The 23,282-nt window shown below is 39.0% G+C and overlaps 1 protein-coding gene and 1 long non-coding RNA gene across 6 annotated transcripts; one reads left to right on the plus strand and one right to left on the minus strand.

Annotated features, from left to right (window-relative positions):
- The first annotated feature begins 1,374 nt into the window (after window positions 1-1,374).
- Window positions 1,375-21,036, plus strand: LOC111661222 (non-homologous end joining factor IFFO1-like). 5 transcript variants are annotated; one of them, XM_087176169.1, is made up of 10 exons: window positions 1,375-1,479; window positions 1,749-2,860; window positions 10,862-10,922; window positions 13,309-13,404; window positions 13,687-13,830; window positions 13,911-14,098; window positions 14,193-14,307; window positions 15,408-15,509; window positions 15,653-15,783; window positions 18,184-21,036. In XM_087176169.1, exons 2-10 carry the CDS (start codon window positions 1,878-1,880, stop codon window positions 18,335-18,337), a joined length of 1,974 nt encoding a protein of 657 aa, XP_087032295.1. In that variant the 5' UTR covers window positions 1,375-1,479; window positions 1,749-1,877; the 3' UTR covers window positions 18,338-21,036. The 5 variants fall into 5 exon arrangements, with proteins under 5 accessions (XP_087032295.1, XP_023270498.1, XP_087032297.1 ...); XM_023414730.2 differs by having other exon boundaries at window positions 14,196-14,307; XM_087176171.1 differs by having other exon boundaries at window positions 13,914-14,098.
- On the minus strand, window positions 15,502-21,721 carry LOC147818660 (uncharacterized). The gene is made up of 3 exons (XR_015437777.1): window positions 21,578-21,721; window positions 17,192-17,272; window positions 15,502-15,750 (listed from the first exon to the last, which is right to left on the minus strand). It is a non-coding gene; the product is annotated as an uncharacterized LOC147818660 (long non-coding RNA).
- Between the last annotated feature and the right edge of the window lie 1,561 nt (window positions 21,722-23,282).

Here is a 23,282-nt window from a genome sequence, read left to right on the forward strand (position 1 = left end):
ATCTACAACATCCATGATCTACATAAACTGTCAGTTCTGCACTGTCATACAGTAAATAACAACGGTGCAAGGTAAAACTTTAAGCTCAGTAGGAAAACGTTAATACAATACAAAGTGTGTTTAGTGAGCACAATATACGTTTTTCCTCTGCAGACAAATCGACGTATGAAGCACAGGTGTTCCGGTTAGATGTCAATTTCCAAAGTCTACTATAATTGCTTTTCCTTTAATTTATCACCTGTCTGAGGCCTGCTGTATTTTACAGCCAGTCATAATAAATCTGTCTCATTTGTACTGCCCAGTGACACTGAGTTTAGTGCAGAGAAATTGGTTTCTGGGAAAAAGGGCAGAATATAATATATATAATCAGGCAGGTGGAAAGTAAGTTAACCCGACACCAAGAAAAATAAAGAGAAGATATGTGGGTAGTGAGTGGGTTATTTTCTGGATAGTTCAGCTTTATTGTCATTTCCACAAATGCATGTCAGCATACAGGAACATCTCATTCATGGAACACGTTGCAACTTAGGACATAATAAAGAATAATTCTAAACTACAAATAAAAGATTTAAACTAAAAATCAACATAACGGATACAAACACCACAAAGTTTGAGCTCCGCAGTTTGGGGGAAGAAGCTGCGGCAGAGCCCGGTGGAGAAGACCGTAGTCCTCCAGTCATTGGGAGGGTGAAGAGGCGGTGGTTGGGTCTGGTGTTAGGTTAGGGTGAATGGGGTCCGCCATGATGTTGAGGACTTTCTTTGTATAGGTGTGCACCGAGCTTCATAGGTGTATTTACATGGAGGCGAGAGCAGTGCTGTTGATAATTTCTACTGTTTTCACTGTTAGATATGTCAGTTTTGGCGGCCTTTTCCTCAGATATGCTGGAACCATCTCCTCCTCAATTAAACGAGGTTAGTTGACATTTCGAAGTCAGCCGTTACAACTAGCTAAAGTTAGCTAACGTTAGCTTGTGCTGCTAGTTAAATCACTGCAGCGACCATCAGTTTCGCGATGCTAACTAGCTAACTAACTCACGTAACTTGAGTTATTCTTGAAGTGCAAAGTGAGTAGTTTACAGTTGTGTATATGTGTGTTTTTAAAATAAGGTTAACTGAATACTGGACGCCTCCCAGTAAACAACAACAGAGTCTCATAATGAGTACAGTACAGTTAACGTTAGCCCATTAACAATGGGCATTAAACACATTTGGCTATGTATACAGGATAAACACAATAAGGTTTAAGTTCCCATAATAATCGCCCGCAGACACGTGCCCCTCTACTACGGTTGTTACGGTAGGTAAACTGCCCGGTGCTCCTCTTTCACAGTCAGTACGGTAACCTACAGCCGCAGTCATTCACTTGTGTTTATTCCTGAGCTCTGCTGCACCTCAGCTCGACTCTGCACAGACTGATTTCACCTCAATATCTATTTCTTGTGCCAAACTTAGTGTTTCCTCCTCTGACGTTTCCTCCAGGTACGTTGCTTACATTTCATTAATGATCTCCTTAGCGCTTTATTCAAAGGATAAGAACAAACAGTTTTATGACTGCGCGTCGCTACTGCGATCTGTCGCCTAGAAATTAGTCCTGCGTAAAAGTAAACTCCGTAATCTCATTTTGCTGCAGGGACCAAGGATGTAAATGCGACTTTAGAGGCTAGAGTGGGTTTACTGCAATATTGTCTTGTAATTTTTAGGCCCATAAAGCATCCTTTTAACCGCATCATCTGTCTGTTCGCCCACAGCTCCTCTGCGTAAAGGTGAAATCAGGAGGAGGACTGGAAAGAGGCTGCTGGGCCTGATTCTGGTTCCTTACAGTAAACAGATTTTACACGGACTTACTTGCCGAGCTGAATCCATAGAAGTCTGGGTTCATGCCGGATTTCGAGCACTTCAGATTTTCCTACTCGAGTATGAATCCGGTCCTGGGGGAGAGCGGCTTTCTGGCACCGCAGCAGCACCACCACCAGATGACAGGCCAGAACGACTCCGCCATCCCGGAGCCAGGTTACTTCCTCGGGGATCACGCCGGGTTTGGGCCTGATGGGTTTTCCGGGCTGGACCTGGGCACTCTGCCACCATCGGGCCTCGCCTACTTGCACCTGAGCAACCCCCTGCACCGCGTGCCCCCAGCGGCCACTGCGCTGCGTAACGACCTGGGATCCAACATCAGCGTGCTGAAGACCCTGAACTTGCGCTTCCGCTGCTTTCTGGCTAAAGTGCATGAGCTGGAGCGCAGGAACAAGGTGCTGGAGAAGCAGCTGCAGCAGGCTCTTGAGGATAACAGCGGAGGAGATGGACACCAGAAGCCACTGACTAAAGAGATGGGGGTCCAGACTGGATTTATTGGGCCTATCCCAGCTAGACCGGGCCTCATCCCGCTCCACAATGCCAACAACTCGGCCTACCTGCCGGGCGGCCTTCTGTCTCCAACCCTGAACCCTCCTCCTCTCTTTGACAACAAATACCTGCTGGGGAGCAACTTCAACCCCATCGCAGTCTCCACTGATTCAAACTCCAACCTCACCACGTCCGGATTCTCCATCAGCCCGGCTCTGAGTCCCAATGACCCGTTCAAAACCATCACAAACATCAATGAGAAATACGCTGCTGACACCGGGACTAACACCAACAACACCCTCCCTCCTCCGCCACGTTTCCTCCCCGGGACGATCTGGTCTTTCAACCACACTCGCAGGTTTGGCACCGGGAGGGAGTCGTGCGTCACGGGGCCTGGTGTCTCCTGGACGCACCCGGATGGTGTCGGGGTCCAGATTGACACCATCACACCGGAGATCAGGGCCCTGTACAACGTGCTCGCCAAGGTTAAGAGAGAAAGAGACGAGTACAAGAGAAGGTGAGAACTGTTTAAACATTTTTATCAGCAGGTTATAGATTGTTTTGATTTATTTTTTATTGCTGCAGTCCTGGATGATGTATGCTTCTGGCACTCACGTTGCTGATGTTTTGTGCTATAGGAGAATTTTGTGTTTTCTGCAGAGATGTATGTTTGCCAGGGTGGAAAGATTAAACCTGTTCAGAGCTTCATTCTCTTGTCATATCCCAGGACTGTGTGATATGGCTGAAAGTGATTTCACAATAAGAATATTTTTCCCAGTAATATACTCACCAAGCAGTTTTTTTAGGGAGACCTTACAATATTTTGTTCTCCAAATAGCGTCAGCTCCCTTGTGGCATGGATTCCACAAGATTTTGGAAACTTTCCTCTGAGACTCTGCTCCATGTTGACATGAGTGCATCACATCATTTCTGCAGATTTGTCAGCTGCACACTCATGCTGCCAATCTCCTGTTCTACCACATCCCAAAGGTGTTCTACTGGATTCAGATATGATGACTAGGGAGGCCACTGAAGTTCACTGAACTCACTGTCATGTTTATGTCCATTAGAAGATGGTAAACTGTGGCCATAACGGGTAGCACATAGTCAGCAACAATACTCAGAAAGGCTGTGGCATTCAAACCATTATCGATTGGTATTAAGGGGCCACATTAACTGAAGCTCCTGGCCTGCAACATGATTTTATGCAGTGACTGCTGACATGTAAAGTCAGTATGTAAAATGCATCATCTTGGTCACCTGTGTGTCTGTGATGCTTCAAATAGATGTGAGGAGTTTTCCACAGGAGAAAGCAAGAAACCAAAGTGTCAGGTTGCATTATGATGATCACTGTTTGAAGGTCATAATATTTTCTGGATGATGTGTTGTGCCAAGGGAAAAGACTGGAGATGTGCAGACTTAAGAGGGGAGGTTGTAAAAGATAAATGCACTATGAAGGATGTGCTCAGCACCTTTTCTGGGAGAGATATGAAACCACCAGTCAGTCTGAGTTCTACTGACGCTGAAACTAACAAGACACCAGTGCAGCTGATTTATTTAATATAATGTAAATGATAATTCTGGTAAGTTAATGCACTTTGTAAGTCAGTACATAATGAATTATGGTGAAGACAATGATAGTCTATAAGATTATAAGAAGTTTTTGATTCTATGTCAGGAATTTAAATGAGAGAGAAAGCAGCAAAATAAAGTACAAAACAGATGCATAATATAAAAAAACTACTGTAAAAAAAAAAAAACTAAAATATTATACATTTATAATGTCTATGAATGTATTTTATTGAGCAAGCTAATGTCCCTCCCAAGTGCTAAGCTGGCTTCTTTTCCCCAGTGTATTTTGGCACAGAAAGCTTTATTCATTGATCCCTCTAAGCAGCTGAAACATGATACTGCAAAGGGTTGGATGATGTGGTGATAATAATCTGTCACCCCATAAGGAATTGGTCGTATATTTTATGCAGCAGAAGCTCTCCCTTAATCTTTAATGTCTCTGTCCCCCATTTCGTTGTGTCGTTGAGGACATGATTGCAAATCAGTGAGCAGGACTGTTTTTTTTGCAAGATTTGCTTTACAGGATTTCTTTTTCATGAATACATCAGACACTTTTGTCCAAAGGGACTCACAATAAGTGTCTTCAATATTCGCAGGAAGAAGATTCAGGCATCATTTAAAAAAAAAAACTGGAGGTGCATGTGTTTTTGCTTCAGTGTGATGAAGCACTTTGACATGTTCTCATCACGATTTATCAGTTTCTCAATTTAATTGCAGGGTGTATAGTGTGTATTGTTATAGTGACATAAACTATGGACTCTTGATTCTGTTCATTTTTTAAGCTAAACAGTCATCTTACTGTAAAATACTGGAATTTATTTAATATTTGACAGTTATGAAATTTAAGCATTTCACTCTTACAGCTATATCAACCCCTATAAAGACATAACAATTATTCCATTAGTTGATTAGATGATTGGCAGAAAATTAATCAGCAACTATTTTGATAATCAAATAATCATTTTAGCTTCTTAAATATAATATTTTATGCTAGAAAAGTGAATATATTTGGGTTTTGGATAAAACAGGACATTTAAAGATACAGCCTTTGGCTGTTGGAAATTATAAAGAGCATTTTGACTATTATCTATAACTTTATTGGCAATATTATTATTAGCAAATTCATAGATAATGAAAATTAGGAGCAGAGTCTTACACCAGCAGTCAAGTAATTTTAGGACCTTAATCACTTTGAGCCTTCACCTTCTAATTTTACTGTTGTTTAACAGCAGGATCTTACATGATAGGTTAAAAGGAACAGCATGTAAAAGAAACAAAAATATTTAGCCTCAAGGAATATAATTATTTGTGCAGAGGTATAGTGTAAAAGTGGTGTTAGTGTAAAACCTGTCGAAAAAGAGGCAATTTTTAAACTGTTTTTAGTCTTTAGTGTCCTACAGCATGCAGCCTCTTTGTGTTTTTCTGACACACATTAACGTACAGTCCTTCACTGCTGTGTGTTGCTAAAAAGCACTGACCTCACCACTTTGTGCTTCAGCTGCTGAGGCAGGACGACACTGCAAGACAGAGCTTCAGTCCCATCGATTTCAGAAGCAGCAGGATGTTTTACTGAACAGCAACAACTCACACTCTGACTTGTATGTTGTTCAAAGACTGCTTTAAATTTTAGTGCTGCACTAAACTATATTCGAGTTTTACATGTTTGAAAGCTATGAAAGTGAACTTGAGTAATTTCTCGAGTTAAACAGTATCTTGAGTGGATTCCTTAATGTGATTTAATCGTGAGGCAGAATGATTCACACAAGGAGAACTGTTTGTTTGATTTGAAGTGAGGAGGGATGACACTTCAAAAACCTGTGTTGTAGTTTTTATTTCATTTTCCAAAGACTCGCAGCATTGTTCCCTTTGGAAACTGTCCTTTCTGTTTCTTAAACTTCTGCACCTGATAAGAGCTGATTTGGACTCTTTTCTAAATGTAATAAAGATTTAAAGGGAAAATTCTGTAAGTCTTGGGAAGCAGTATATCTGCACCTGGACAAGTCAGATGTGTGTGTTTTGTACACTGATGGCTGTAGTTTTCATTTCACAACATCAGATTGTTGTAGGGGAGTGGGAGTTCGATTTGAGGTGTCCAGGCTTCCGTAACTAAATGTCCCATTCTTTTGTCTTCTGTCAGTGTGAGGTGACTGATGCCATACAATTCAACTCTTCCATGTCCTGACTGAATCATCAGTACATAAGATGAGCAACTGTGTTAGAAAACATTAGGTTCTTTGATAAAAGTCAAAGGTACAAGCTGTTTAACACTCAAGAGTTTTAAACTTGATTGACCTTCTCTCCAGAGCAATGGTAGTTGAGGCTCATTATAGAAACATCTACTGTACTATAATGATTGGGGAAAAAAACAGGATTTCTCAAGAACAAAGTTAAAAATAATTAAACTGATAGCCATGTAACATACATGTGGTATCCTCAGCAGGACAATATCCAGCATTTTAGTAATACAGAAAAACCCCTACCACCACCACTGTTAGATAATTTTGACCAGAAACCAACATTTTTTTATGATTATTATTTGAATTGAATTTTATATATTTCTTACTAACAAAAATTTGTGAAATTTAAACTCATTGTACCTAAAAACTCTGTTAGATATACCCATCAGTTTCTATTTGTAAGTTATAACCTCCTAAAACCTCCAAATAAAAAAGAGAAATAAACAGAAACAGAAAAATACATACTGAGAACATCACCTCAATGTTCTCAGTGGTAGCTTGAGGCCCTGTGTTCATGTTGAGGAATATTGACAGTGGGGAAAATATGTCCCAGAACAAACGACCTCTCATGTTGCAGCTCTGTAATAGAGACATTTCCAGTAAGGTTAAAGGAGTCCAGCTTTCATTTTGCTGTGACTGCAAGTGTTTGTCTGAGGGGAGGAGGAACTGTCTGGGGAGAGGTTCAACATGAGCTGTTGTTTTCTCCTATATGATATCCCTCACATTGCTGTCCCCCATCCACCTCTTCTTCCTTTCCTCCGTCTTGGTCCTCTTCTTTTTGTCTCTCTCTCCTTCCCTCATTTCTCCCTCCTTCTTTCTCTCCTCCTTATCTTCCTCCTCCCTGCTAGGTTTTGTCCCGGTGCCTGCAATGCAGCACTGGCCTGTGACCGCCAACAGTGATGTCACCCAGTCTGCCATCTTTACCTCTGTCTCCTCTCCATTTTGTCTTTTACCCTCTGTCTCCGTCAGTGTTTCTCTTGTGTCTCATTATCTCTCTCTGTTTCTATACGGTCATGTTCTCCCTCTTTCTTCTCTAAAATGTCTTTCTCTTCTTCTCTCTGTCTTTCTCTCTCCTTCTTGCTCTTAAATTGTTTGCTGCTGACTCCTCATCCATCTCACCCCCCACTCCCCCACCCCCATCCCATGTGACGCTCTGCAGCGTCAGCCAGGCGCTGACATCATCATTAACATCATCATTATCATTTTCACCCCCAAACCACACAGCTGCAATAACCCTCCTTGCATTTCTTTCTTTCCTGCTCTCAGTTCAGTTCAGTTCAGTTCATTGAAGCTTTGTTTGGCCAAGCATGGTCAAAAGTATGTGGACAGCCAAACATTGATCTGCTGCTATAATAACATCCGCGCTTCTGGGAAGGTTTCCCATCAGGTGTTGACTGGCTAAAGGGGTCTGCTCCAGTTCAGTTCAGCCACAAGAACATCATCCAACACTGATGTGGGGTGACGAGGTCTGGCTCGCACTCGGCCTTCCATTTCATCTCAAAGATGTTGAATGGGATTGAGGACAGAGCAAATGTCCACACACTTTTGGCCGGGTACTACAGATAAACACATACTCTTGGCTTGTCTCTAAAGTCTTTAAATGCTCATTCACCACTAATGGAGAAACAGGCAAATGTAAACTCTCTCAGCTTTCTAGTATCATCTCGTGTGTGTGTGTGTGTGTGTGTGTGTGTGTGTGTGTGTGTGTGTGTGTGTGTGTGAGTGTGTGAGTGAGTGAGTGAGTGAGATAAAACCAGAGTGTTACCTTGTAAATAGATACAAAGAGGCTGCCCGCGTTGCCTGTTAGCAGTGCTATTATTAGCCTGTTGATCATGCCTGTGAAGGATAGTCCAGGTCTCCTTTAGTTTTTGGTCACAGTTGTTATTTGTGTGATGCTGCTTTTTCAAAGTGTTCAAGTATTTTGAGAGCTATTCTATTAGATTATTTTTGGTGGATTCATACTCAAACAGTAAACACTAAATTCACCCAAAAAGTCCCTCACACCAAAAATGAAATGAATGAAACATATAATTTAATGATACACTACCCTTATGATTAAAGAAGACCTAGTTTCTTGCTAAGAGTTAGATGAAAATATTGATACCACCCTCATGTTTGCCAGGAGGTTATTAGCTTAGCTTAGCTAATTTACAGCTGCAGTTTTAATTGGGCTGGAACCATAGCACACAACTCCCTGTAAAACTACATCTTATGTTATTTACATTATTGTGAATGAATGGGAAAAGGTGTTAATCAGTGAGCTGTAATGTATTTTTGACAGTCAGGATAGCTGTTTTCTGCTCATTTCAGTCTTTTTGGTAGGATAAGCGCCTGGCTGCAGCTTAGACACCAGTGGTATTAATCTTTTCATCAACTCTCAGAGAGACAATGAGCCTTTCCCAAAATGTTAGACTGCACCTTTTAATGCAAGAATTATTAAATTGACACATTACCATAAATTTTTCTCTGATCAACACCCCTTATGATTAAGGTCTTATCAAGATTAAGGTCTTATCAAGGTTAAGCAACTAAAACCACTTGGTTTAGTTTATGGAAAGATGAAGGAAATCAGCATTGATTGTTGGTAGGAGACAAAATCTCCTGGCTCTGAACATAGTCATTGGCAAACAGCTGCCACAACAAAGTGCTTTGCTGTGTCTGCAGTGGACAGTTAAAATTCACATCATCCTCTCCATGATGTCCTAATTTGCTGACATCATGGCTCATGAGCGCTGTGCAGCAGCCTGGAAAATTCCCAAATAAAACGGTCACAGTGTGTAACAATGTGATTTACTTATTATAGAGATATTATGACACTTTTACGTTTTAATAAGTGTTCGCATCATCCAGCAGCTATGACGTCATCGCTTATACAGAGAAACCAGCTGCTCAAACACAATGACAGCCAGCAGCCTCACTGCAGAGCCACGTGTTGAGACTGACAAACCGATCAGAGCTACAAGGACATCAGCTCTCCCACTGTGACACCCCCTCTCTCTCTGGCTATGATATCTGTCTCTGAGTGTCTCTTTCTCTCTGGCTCTGCTCACACTGTAGCTGCAATTACACCACTTTCAGTTAAATACTCCTAATTACGACACAGCTGGTGGTTTCTAATCACTATAACCAGCAAAACTCTGCATGGAGTCACGTTTCACTCAATGTACGTAACCAACACATGACCTGTAGTTTATCTCCCAAATTAGGAAGGATAATTTAATCTGAGGTCGTTCACCAGAGACATGATGTCATAATTTAGCTGCTATAGCAGCTGAGCTGAGTAGTGTTAGTGTGAAGGACAAAAAAGATACAAGAATGGGAGGAAGCCAGGACAGCTGAGAGGATGCGATGATGGTGTTTAAAGGGGAACGCCACCAATTTTACACAACAAAGTCTGTTTCCAGGCTCTGGGACCTACGCCTGCAGATGAAAACAGTTGTATAAAGCCTTGTGTTCAAAGACTACAAGTTTGAAAATGAACAAAAATCAAATGATGTTAGAAAGAAGTGAGATTACCAGACATCTGTAGCCCACACATCTCTGCCGCATCATCTGGCACTAGCATGACACATCCCAATCTCTGACCGAACCAATGACTGTATATAAATATGGCTGACACATCTCAATTTCCTCCCAATGTACATAAATGAAGTAGGAATATCCTGATGCTGCCATCTTGCGCTTGTGACATCATTTGGAGCCAAAGTCTGCGCAGTAGTGATCAAGGGGTGGAGCCGCAGTATCGAGGTCCTGCCCATACCCTTGCCCAACTGTCAATCATTATGCCACACCCTCTTTTTTGGTGAATTGGTGGAGTGCTGTTTTAAGAAAATGTATCAGTTCAGTCTAAAGCCAAATTCAGCAGTTGTTCAAAACCATTTGAAACATGTAGGTGAAGCAGCAGAAAACTAAACAGCTGGTTGATCAAAAACTGACATTCTTAGATCCTCATCAGTGGTGGGGTCTGAGGATGTTGTCACTGTAATAAAAGGAGATTTCTTAGTTCACTGGCCCTTTTAATATTTTTGAGTTCATATAAGTGTTACAGATTAGATATGTCACATCACAATGAAGAGAAAATCCCAAAACACAGATAAAAGATGCAGTTCTGTGTTACTGCTAGTCCTGAAGTAGACCTGCAGTCTCTCTGTCTCTCCTTCTGTTTATTTATGTCTTCTCCATAGTGACCGACTGGGTGCTGCTGCGTGGTGTTCGTGCTGCACATGCTCTATATGCACGCTGCATGGTCTCCTTATGTAACTCATGCTGAGTAATACTGGTGATGGTGGGAGGAGCCTTGATGCTGCACAGTGTAGGTCAGTCAGGTAACCGTGGTGGGTCCTGTCTTAAAGCTGCAGAGAGGAAGGTCATGCAGCTGCACCAATCACAGGCTGAAACTCTTCACCCGTCTCCTCACCCATCTGAAGATGAAGTCATGTTCATGTGATGCAAGAGGTTCAGTCGTCATTGTCTATGAGCCAAATTATAGTTGCAGCTTCAATCAGTGTCACGTCTTTCACGAATAGAAGACTGAGGTGTTAATTGAAATATCTGTGTGTTTATGAATGAATGTGACAAACCTTTCCTTGATTTAATAAATGTAAAACACATGGGAAATCTTTGTGTAGCTCTACAAGATTACAAACAGATGTTCTGCCCCAAACCTGATGAATATTTCATCAATATTTTTCATTTTTGTGTGTTTCTAGGTGGGAGGAGGAATACACAGCCAGAGTGGACCTGCAGGAGAAGGTGGCAGAACTGGAGGAGGTAATATTACTACAACCTACATATAGAGTGCACATAGGTGATCTTACCTTGGTTTAAGTGGTCAGCGAACAGACTAAAACAGTATTTTAATCAGCTTTTCCCACCTACATCTAGTTCCTCCCTGTCTTCTTTTCCCTTCAACACAACAAATAATGTGGAGAATGTAGCAATGATGATAATTATAATAATAAACTTTATTTGTGTAGCACCTTTCATACAAGAAATGTAGCACAAAGGGCTTTACAACAAAGAAATGATATATAGTAAGTGCTTCAAATGAAAAGAAAATACATATAATGAACATAAACATTGATCTAAATGAGATACGATAATAAATCAGTAAATCAGAAGACATTTAAAAATTCTGAGCAGTGCATAAATGTGATGCAAAATTTCAGAGCTAGTTAAAGGCTAAAGTGAAGAAATAAGTTTTGAGCTTTCTTTTAAAAATACTTGGTGAGCTGGCCTCTCTGATATCTAACAGGTTTCTAACAGGAAGCCATTGCAGAGCAGCTAAAACTCGACTGATGTGCTCTCTCCTCTTGGTTCTGAATCACAGCCGAGCTGAAGAGTTTTGAATGAGCTGAAGTCTCACAGTGTTTTTTTCAGGAGTCCAGTAAAAAGTGGATTGCAGTAATCAAGTCAGCTTGAAATGAAAGCATGAATAAACCTTCACCGTCGTTGACCAATCTTTAGCTATGTTACTAAGGTGGGACTTGAAGCTTAGATCTGAATCCAAGATAAAGCCGAAGACTTGTAACCTCAGATTCAAACAGATGTACAGTTGTGTGTCATCTACGTAACTATGGAAACATACATTGTGCTCTATGGTGTAGTCACCAAGTGGCAGCATGTACAGTGAGAATAATAATGGGCCAAGGCAGCTCCACCCAGCAACCCCACAGCAGATGTCGTGTTTCTCAGACACATGATCTCTAAGACTGACATAAAACTTTCTCCCTGTGATGTTTTGAACCAGTTTAACACAGAGTCACACAGAACGACCAACTTTTCAAGACGATTGAATAAGATATTATGGTCAATCGTATCAAACACTGCGCTCAGGTCTAAGAACAAGAACTGAGACCCTATTTCCATCAGAGTTTAGTCTGAGGTCACTGATTATTTTAGTCAGAGCAGTTTCAGTGTTCTCTGTTCTCTGAGTTAATCTGCACTGAAACTATCTTTTCAAGTATCTTATTACTAATGAATGGAAGGTTTGATATCAGACTAGCTGCTCAGAACATTACTGTCCAGGTTGGGTTTTCTTTTTAGTAAAGGTTTTACAACAGCTGTTTTGAAGGCATCTAGAAAGATACCAGTTTGAAGAGATATATTAATAATGTTCAGTACATGACTCAAAAAACTGTTGAACACTGGTTTAACAAAATGCTGTTGGTACAGGGTCAATACGTGAGATGGAGGAGTTACACTCAATGACAGTCCCTGAACGCTCAGATAAAGTAATACAGGTGATTTTTCCCATGCTAACATCTTTTTTACAGGGTTTGCTGAGATCATCTGTGTTAACATCAGCAGTAATACTGGCTCTGATTGAAGCAATTTTGTTATTGAAGGAAAAAAAAGGCCAGTTCTTCACATTTTGATGCAGAGAACTGCAGGGGGGTGGGGGCAGTGTTGACTAGCTGGTCAATAGTGGAGAAAAATATTCTAAAGTTTCCAGCGTTCTCTGTAATAATCTTGGAAAAGTAATTTTTTCTTGCCTGGCATTCTTCCTATATATATATTACAGTGAACTGTGAGTCTAGTTTTCCTCCATTTTCTTTCAGCTGCCCGACAGGTTCTCTTGATCTCATTAACACTGTTACTGTTTAACCATGGGGAGATTCTGTCACTCGTCCCCTTCTTAACCTTTAGTGGACCAACAGTGTTCAGAACAGATGGCAAGGTTTTCTGGAAATTGTCAACCATGTTTTTTAAAGAGCAGTCACAACTATATGACTCAAATGATCTCATAATATCAGAAAATTTTGCTTCAGCATTGCCATGTAGAAATTGCTTTTGAATGGTAGCCACATCCTCTTTATTTAAAGAAATGACATTTGCTCTGCATACCAGCTTGAAAAGAAAATTGTTTCCAGGTTTTACATTGCTATATACAAAATATAATAAGATATATATCTTCCATTCTTCAGCAAATGTTAAATCTCTACCCGCCTTGAGGTGAAGTCCTAAACATCTTTACCAAACTCAAAGTATTCATATTTGTATTTTGATTGTTCGTGATAGGTAAAGCAGAAAATATTGTCAGGAGACTGAGATTAATCCATGAACCTTCTGATGGTAAAACTGACAGCACAGTTACATTCATGTGCAGACAACTGTAATATTTATTATCACAAACACCAATGTTATCTGTTTGTAGGACCTGCAGGAGAGTGAGGTGTGTCAGGACGAGTTGGCTCTTCGGGTGAAGCAGCTGAAGGCCGAGCTCGTTCTCTTCAAAGGTCTCGTCAGCAACGTAAGTCCAAGAATGAAAAAGGTTTGAAACTGACAGGAAGGTTTAGAAATGGCTCCAGAATATCTTTAGTTTACTCATTAAGGATTTCATAAATTTAAACCTGAATATTTAAATATTTATGTTTTCAGTCATTTAAATGAAAGATTTCACAAGCTGAAAAAAAGCTTTTTATCTATGGTTTCCTGTTACCACAGAATAGTTTGCACCCTGACAACCTCACAAAGGTGAGGTTATTTCAGATTATTGTAATCACATTAAAGTAGAGGGATGTTGTCCCTCCAGCAGAACCTGTCAGATCTGGACAGTAAGATCCAGGAAAAGGCCATGAAAGTGGACATGGACATCTGCCGCCGCATCGACATCACCGCCCGCCTCTGTGATGTGGCCCAGCAGAGGAACTGCGAGGACATGATGAACATGTTCCAGGTTCGTCTGTGATGATGAAAAAAAATCATCTTTCATTTTATAAATAAAACTGTCTCCGTTCTCACATCTCCCTCCTCCAGCAGGTGGCCACGCCCCCCTCCACTCTGAACCGCCGGGCCAGGAAACATAGTGGCCAGTCAGCAAAGGGCGGGGACGGAGATGAACTGAGCATGTCTGAGAGCGAGGGAGGCGGGGGTAAAGACGAGGAGTCGTGTAGCACATCGGCCAATCAGATTAACGAGCAGATGCAGAAGATGCTGAATCAGCTGTAAGTCATTTTCAGCCAAAGATGATCAAAATACAAACACTAAAACACTGTGTTGTTGATACATCTAAAATGTGTGCGTGTGTGTGTTGTCAAGAAGGGAGTGTGAGTTTGAGGATGACTGTGACAGTCTGGCCTGGGAGGAAACTGAAGAAACTCTCTTGCTGTGGGAAGATTTTTCTGGATACTCACTGGGAGAAACACAGGGAGAGGTACACACACACACACACACATTCTCACAAACATAGCTAAAAGGAAAGCTGAAAGATTTAATGAAGAAGATTTAATCCTCTTATAAAGAGCAAAAACTTTTAGAGTTACATGGCTACATGGTTGGGCTGCAATTAATAATTATTGAATGAAACATGCCATCAAATAGTCTGTCTGCAATTTGCAGTGTTCCTTATTCAGTTCTATGCAGATCTATTTTCCCGCCGTCAGAGAAACCACAAGTGTTTCCCGTGAGGGGTAGTTTTACTTCGTCCCACTTGGCTGACCTGATGGTGGATGAACTGTTTTTAGTCTGTTAAAACAGTCAACAGCAGGTTGCTTTTGTTGTTGAGTTGAGTCTGATGCCGCGGACGGCTCCAGTTTATCCTAGTAACCTGTAAGCTGTTTTTAACCAGATAAGACGAAGAAGCTAATGACCAGATAAATGAGGAGCGGAGAGACGCTGCAGGGAAACAACAGATTAAAGATTCAAGTGTCTTCACTGGTTCTGGCTGATTTTTTTTTAAACAACAGACTTAGCTTGACTGACATGTACGTCCCTAAATCCTTTTTTTAAATTGCTCTCCTTGTGTGTATTCAACTTAAATAATTGTATCGTTAACATTATTATTATTAGTGCCAAAAAGATAAATTGATTTTATATTGTGAATGAATTTTGATAATTTAATTAAGTCATTAATCAAAGAAAACCACCAAATATTTACTGGTTGCATCTTCTTACATCAATTTACAGCAAAATTTTGGGGTTTTGGTTGAACGAAACAACAAACAAGTGATTTAAAATGTCACTGTCGGAAACTGTGATGGACATTTTTCCACTGTTTTCTGACATTTAAAGACCAAAGTGCTAAATAATTTTTCCAATTAATAGATTATGGAAATAATCATTGGTTGCAGCTGTAACAATTATTGATATTTAAGTTTGTTTGCGTGTTATCGGGGCTGTATTTAGCCCACTCCTACACATGCTTTGGTTTATATTTTTATGTTAATGATTGACAAGTCAGTTATGTTAGTGTGAATTCAAAGTGTTTTATTATCTTTCCTCTTTTTACCCCTCACACACACTGACTGTTTCCAGCTGCAGCAGCAGGAGGAGTCCATCGAGAAAGTGATTAAAGACACAGAGTCGCTGTTCAAATCCAGAGAGAAGGAATACCAGGACACCATCGATCAGATAGAGGTGAGGCACTGGATTTATTATGTTATGAGGACAAATATGTTGACAGTCACACTGATACGAGATGTATATAGTTGAAGTAGTTACAGCTTTTAGTGTATTAATAGTGATAATATCAGTGTTGATGGATTTGTGTTTTCCTTCAGTTGGAACTGGCCACAGCAAAGAGTGACATGAACCGTCACCTGCATGAGTACATGGAGATGTGTTCAATGAAGAGAGGGCTGGACGTCCAGATGGAGACCTGCAGGAGACTCATCACACAGAGCAAAGACAGGTAACACACGCACACACGCACACACGCACACACGCACACACACACACACACACGATGAACAACACTGCTTTGTTCTTGCTGGAAGTGTGGAAATGACCACAAACTGGAAGGACTCAAGGTTTGAATGAGGTAGATTGTGGCCAATAGTTGGTGCTGTGTTACTTTTTTATTAGGTACATCTAGCTAAAAACAAATGCAGTCTAATACAACAGCCCTTCACTAGCATCTATCTTCATGAAGGTTTTAATGTTCAGTTTTTGTTAAAACTGTCTTAGAGAAGTGTTGGTTCCAGTTTCTGGTCATTTTGGCAGCTACAGTTTGTGTTTCTGATGAACTGTATGTCATTACACGGACAGGTTCTTAGTCTCCCTCTACCCCTGATATTAACAGGGCCGACTAAATATCAGATGTGGAGTCTCAGAAGCTCAGAATGAAGTCAAAGGATGGACTACAACAGTGAAATGTCATATGTATGCTGAAAGAGAGATTAGTTGCTGTGATCATGACCACGACTAAATGAAAAACTTTCTCAGCTCTTTCTGCACAAAATGTCAAGTTGGACCCAAATCTATAATGTGGCTTCAGTAGTCTTTGATGTCTCTTCCCATGTCATAGTGTTTCTAGTTGTGCTCCCCCTTGTGGCTGGGGTCAGGATATGTTAAAGGGAACCACACATTAACAAGGGAAACAGATTTTGACACAACACCAGCAACTACTAGGACATATCCCTTCTCTGTGACTCAGTGAGGAAACTCACCAGGGACACATGAAGAGGGAATTTCATACTTCAAAAGAAGAAGCTTCATCTTAGCTTTGAATTAACTTTAGAATGAGGCTTGTGGATTGTCTTTTACAGCTGTAAAGGATTCACTACAGGGTCATTGTGGACAGGAGGAAGGATTACAGCGCCCAATAGCTCTCTTAACATACACTCAGTTGCCAGTTTATTAGATCTACCTAACTAAATGTAATGTAGTGTAAAACAGTGAGTCTGCATGTAATCCTCCTTCATGAAGGTTATAATGTTCACTTTGTGTTGAAGCTGTTGTAGAGAGGCGATGATTCAGCTGTGTGATGATTTTGGAGGCTGCTGTTCGTGGTGCTGTTGAACTATACTGACAAGTGATTCTATTATTTTGTCCATCCAGTTTATATCAATGAGGATGGCAGGTTAATAATAGCATCACCTCTAACACAGTTCAACACATCAGCACCACAGACTGTACATCGTCCAGATGAATCATACAGTTGAAAACACGGAGGATTTATTACAGGACTGTTGGAGTTACTATTAGTTAGGTATCACTGGTTGCACATATGACACATGACTATTTATCAAAATAGACTTGAGAAAATATGAGCAAATCCTTTAGAAGCCAATTAGAAAAAGAGGACACAGGTTTCTCACCTGATTTCCAGCAGAAGGTTCTTCCAGAGTTTTGGAGCACAGTCAGAAAATCTCCTTCCACCATCTGTCTCCAGTCTGACCCTGGAGATATCAAACAACAACTAGTCAACACGCCACAGCTACAAACATGAGTGAGCAGAGAGAGAGGGAGGCCAGTACTGTACAGTGGAGTAAAAGCTCACTCTTTCTTCCTCATGTATTATTACAGTCACATTTAGTCACAGAGCTGAGCCTCAGTTTTTCTCAAAGAAAATCCTGTGTTGATTTTTGAGAAGCTGGAAAGGATGTGGAGCAAAGGTTACCACTCCTTTTAAGACAGACTCCTCTGACCATCTAGATTAAACATTATTCTGTCCACTGCACAACTAAGATTTCTGTTTCTGTAGTTCCTATTCCAAACACGAGAAAGTACTGTATTCAATAATGGAACGTAACAATGCATCATTATAGATTTAACTGATAAGTAATTTCCAGCTACTGTCTTTGTGTGGATTAGGAAGTACAGCTACAATGTGGTAAACAATATAAAAATCTTTGACACTTCTTGTAATGCAGATGGTGAGAGTGTGGTAGGGTTTTTAAAATACCTCCTACAGGATGTTAAGATCCACACGTGAGTTTGAAAAAGCAGCAGAACAATTTCAGCACATGCCGTCAAGTGTAGCTGTTCAAATTATTATTAATATGGGCATTTTAAATCAGTTTCCAATATGGACAAAAAGTTTTTATAGTTAATTGCTGACCATGGAAACAACACAACATTCAGGCATCTGCTGAGGAAGATACTGTGATAAGATCGAAAGGTCCAGAACAGCAACGGAAAGGACCTTGTCATGAGATGATTTAACCAAGAGTTAAATGCATTTTACAAAGATCACCAGAGGTTTACCTTTCAGAAAAACTGAAGCTTAGCTCTGTGACTCGAATGGAAAGATAGGCAGCAGCAAAGGTTATAGATACATTAATCTCCCTCTTCTTCTCTCTGCTCACAGGAAGTCCACCTCTCTCAACACACTGACGCTGGACGACACAGACAGCGAGAAGGAAGAGAGGAAGAAGCCGGCTCTACCTGCCGACCCTGAGAGCAGCGATTCTTACTGCGACGCCAACACCACCATCCCTCCTCTGACCTGGAGGAAACCCTAACACACAGCTGGTACTCTGAAATAACTTCTCTTCATCTAGTGCCCTTTGTGAGCCTGAGGCCTGGTCCACACGTACACAGGTACTTCTCCGGTCTTTAAAAAAGAAAAAAAATCCTCAGTTGAGAGCATGCCAAACCAACAGGCGGCGATATAACCCTAACTATAAAGCCATGTTGGACATTTAGAAGCCTGAAAAAAAAAAAGGTATCACCAGTTTCAGTATGAAAACAACACTGATGTTACAAGCCAACAACTCAGAGGTTTTGAACGTTTTCACTCTGGCTGGAGTTTGCATGTCGATGAAAGGCCAAACGCATAGAAAAAGCTACGTTTTAAAGACACCCATGTATGTGTGGACAGGGCCTGAAATTGTGGAAAATAATACAAGTTGTTGTAAAACTCCACGTGTCTGCAACATGTCCAGGATGGTTTTGTTGACCTAAGGTAGAAATTCTTTTAAAATCAGCAGATGTAAAAGGTCTTTCCTTGATCTTTAAGCTTCTCTGAGACCAATTTATCTGATATTGGTAAATTTTCCTGGTCACAAACTCAGTTGGCATGACAGCAGAAGATTTAGATTAAAAAAAAAGGTGGATGTGTGTCTGTTTCAGGAGGCAGGAAACTTACACCAACGTTCCTACACAAAAGTAATTTGCTTACAAGGCTTAGAAAACAAAAGAGAGAAATATTCACTGATTCTGCTTCTGTTTTCCTGCCCATGGATAAACAGGACCTATTTTCTTTAGGTTTGCACACTGATCTTGCTCTTTAGTGCAGGAGCCAATAATTTGCACAGTTTCTGTAATAATGCCTTTAAAGTGAGAGCACAGAGAGGAGGCAGCGCACAAAGAAATAGTTTGCACATGAGAAAATGTTCATTATAAGAGTTTAGAACTGTTATATGAACCGTTTTCATCATTTATTTCTACTTATTGTAATGAAATGTTTGTTTTTATTCTGTATTTTTTTTCTTATTTCTGCTCCTGTCATGTGTAGCAGCTTTAACATGTTGCAGGTATAGTAGAAGCTTTATCCCACATTTTCCGGGTCTGTACAGGCCAAGTAAGGTTAAAAGTTAATTTTGCAAAGAAATCTCCACTTATCGAAGCCCAGCTTGCCTTAAATAGATATGCAATACTCATGAAATATGACACCTTCTCTGATAAAAAGACAACTGGCATTAAAATTAAAATTGAGCTTAATGATAAGTAATTTTTTTTATTTGGATAAATATCCGGAGGGTGTAATCCACCTATTTTCTATTTAATGTCACAGTACAAAAATTGTAAAAAAAATTTTATCAACAAAAATTAATTTAAAGAATATTTTAAAAGTTGATTTTTGGTAACTTTTATTAACTAATTTCTGAATCTGAACCACCAAACCCCACCCAGGACTATAACCCCAACCAGGAAACAACAACAACAATGGAGTCACGTTCTCAGTTTGTGGAAATTTGGGATTTCGATGACCTGAATGTGACTTTACGTTCTACAATTACAGAGAATTACGTATATCTTTTGAAGGTGAATTCTAATTTTTTTTTTAAATCAAAATCCTTAAATATGACTCTTTTTTTTAGGTTAAACAATAATAAATAATTTTACTACTAATTAAATTAAATATTTCTCCACAAAAATGATTTTCCTAGTGCTATAGAAAATTCTTTCATACAGCATTAAAACAGCATATAAACCATCATGTACAGAGACACGTGTCATAGAAAACATTCAATGAATAATATAATAATAGTTTAGTAGATTTAGTAGATTTATTTTGAGTTTAGCCAAAGATTTCTTACAGAGGTGAAGTCGCACTGTGGGAAAATTTCTAAAACCCTGACCACACTGTCCATATAATATATTGTATATATTAATAAACTAAAGAGATCACATTTTTTTCTATCTAACCCTTAGAATGTCCACAAATAATTTTACATGTGACAGGGAGAGGGGTTAACAGAAAGTCAATGTTACCTCAGATCTGTACCACATGCTGTTTTTGTTTGGCTTGTAAATACAGTCTATAACAAACAGTCTGACCTGTGTGGAAGACAGATCAAAACCACTAAACAAAAGTGAAGACATGTAATTTTAGTTAGCTGTTTTTTTTTATATATATATATATTAGTAGTTCAGTAAACTTGAAGAATCCATGTCAAAGCTGAGCTAAACTTAGAGAAGGTGTCACATTTTTTAGTTTTGGCCATCAATAAAAGCCAAACCTCCATGTGAGGGTTTCCTATCAATTTATCGATTACCCTCAAAATCCCATACAACCCAGTTCATCCAATTCTGTAAGAAAAATAGTGTAAAATGTGACAGATTTGTTGGAAGGGACTTGTCTGTGATTTTGAGACATAAATTTAAGAGCTTATTTTTGTCTTCAAGAAAAGTGAAAAGCTATTTTAAGAAATCTTTGTCCTCAAATGTACAGTTTGTAAATGCTGAATACTGTATGTAATGTATATAATAAGGCTGTGAACTAATAATGCTGTAAGTGTCATGTTCTTACGATGTAAATTAAGCTCAGGCTTGTCAGATTTAACATTTTATTTATAACATGCTATTTTAGCTGTTGATTGAACTATTAGTAATGTCGTAGCAGTAGAACTGGCATTAGAATAGTTTAAAAGGGGGTTTCTTCAGTCGTTTTGGAGCAAATACTCCTCCAGAAATGATTAAAGTTGAAGTGAATTTACTTTTCTTAATTTCATGTGCGAGGACTTGTATATATAATATCTGGGAGGTGGGGGGGATTGGGTTGGGGGGTGGGGGGCGGACGGACAGAAACACTCAAAAAACCTTAAAAAAATCATGGTTTTAAATATGTTGGTGCCAGTTTTTGTGTCTTTGTTGACATGCTCAGTGAATGTTTTACAGTTCACCACTTCAATCATCATCACATCTCTCATTAATGAATGTCTGCTTATCCAGTAACCTGCCATGTTCACCACAGAAGACACAGATCCATTAAAGGAACACTTTCAGTTTTAGTCCTGGAGCTTTCTTTTCTAAGCTAATTCCTAATCGAATAAAGACGACAAAAAAAAATAAAAATGAAATTGCTTCTTTCCACATACTCTGCTCTTATTTTAGACTTTCTCCAGCTCAGTTCCCTGTGAAGAAAAGTAAAGGACTAAAATTTAAAAAGTCATATTGTTCCTTTTATGTCAAAGAGAATCGAAGCAACTGCAAGTGTACAATATACTTTAAAGCAAAAATAGACAAACATCGCTCACCTCATCAAACTGTACAGATGCTGCTTTAACTGAACTGTTGAGATCTATATTATCAGAATGTAAATAGCATCTGTGGAGAGAGCAGAAAACAAAGTTTGAAAGGAAGAAAAGACTTAAAGACCTCATGAAGTGATTAAACAGGAGAAGATACACAAAGTGAACAAAAGGAGCAAAATAAATCAACTGATACTCTTTAACTCTGAGACAGGTTCAGTCTGTCAGCATGTCCCTGAGCAAGGCACTAAAACCCCATTTTCTTCATAACTAATTGCATGAATGAAATACAATAAGACTTGAGAAATGCTGTTTCCGTGTTCTCTGTGTGGCTGGTCATATCCTCCATCACTTCACAGGTAAAATAAGTCAATGCTTGTATTTGTTTTCATGAGGTCTTTAACATGTTTTTTCTCCTGTCACTGTGCTGAGCTATATGTTTGATCAGTTTAATGAAGCTAAATGAAAAGCTGCACTGAATAAATTACATTGAAAGAGTGTGTTGTGTCAGTTTGTTGTTTACAAATTCAGTACATTTATTCAAGTTCTGTGTTAGAACATTTTAACTGTTTCCACTTGACCAACAACTTTACACTAATATTCTACTACATTTTACTGCACTACATTTGACAGCATTATAAAGGTATTATAAACTTATGTGTGACATTTTTATGACACTTTCATGCCTTACTATAATATTACATTTTTATGAAATTTTTATACCTTACAATACTATGACACTTTTATACCTTACTATACCGTGAAATTTTTATGCCTTACTATAACATTTCTATGCCTTATTATACTATGACACTTTTATACCTTACTATTGTATGACATTTTTATGACATTTTTATGCCTTTCTATACTATGACATTTTTATACCTTAGTATACTATGAAGTGTTTATGACATTTTTATGCCTTACTATTTTTATGACATTTTTATACCATACTATACCACGACATTTTTATGCCCTACTATAGTATTACATTTTTATGAACTTATTATACCTTACTATACCATGATATTTTCATGACATTATTATGCCTTACTATACTATAACATTTTTATACCTTACTATACTATGACATTTTTATGCCTTACTATGACATTTTTATACCTTACTATACTATGACATTTTTATGACATTTTTATACCTTACTATACTAGGACATTTTTATACCTTACTATACTAGGACATTTTTATGACATTAGTATGCCTTACTATACAATGATATTTTTATGCCTTACTATACAATGATATTTTTATACCTTACTATACTATGACATTTTTATACCTTACTATACTATGACATTTTTATGACATTATTATGCCCTACTATACTATGATATTTTTATGCCTTACTATGACATTATGTCTTACTATACTATGAATTTTTTTATACCTTACTATACTATGACATTTTTATGACATTTTTTTCCCTTACTATACTATGACATTTTTATGCCTTACTATACTATGACGTTTTTATACCTCACTATGCTATGATATTTTTATACCCTACTATACTGTGACATTTTTATGCCTTACTATAATATGACGTTTTTATGACATTATTATGCCTTACTATACTATGATATTTTTATGCCTTACTATACTATGACATTTTTTTCCCTTACTATACTATGACATTTTTATACCTTACTATACTATGACGTTACTAATGACATTTTCATGACATTATTAT

This window comes from Seriola lalandi, unplaced genomic scaffold, assembly GCF_002814215.2.
Source record: "Seriola lalandi dorsalis isolate HSWRI2012SDOR001 ecotype SW California unplaced genomic scaffold, Sedor1 jcf7180002054538, whole genome shotgun sequence".
In the NCBI taxonomy this organism is placed as follows: domain Eukaryota; kingdom Metazoa; phylum Chordata; class Actinopteri; order Carangiformes; family Carangidae; genus Seriola; species Seriola lalandi.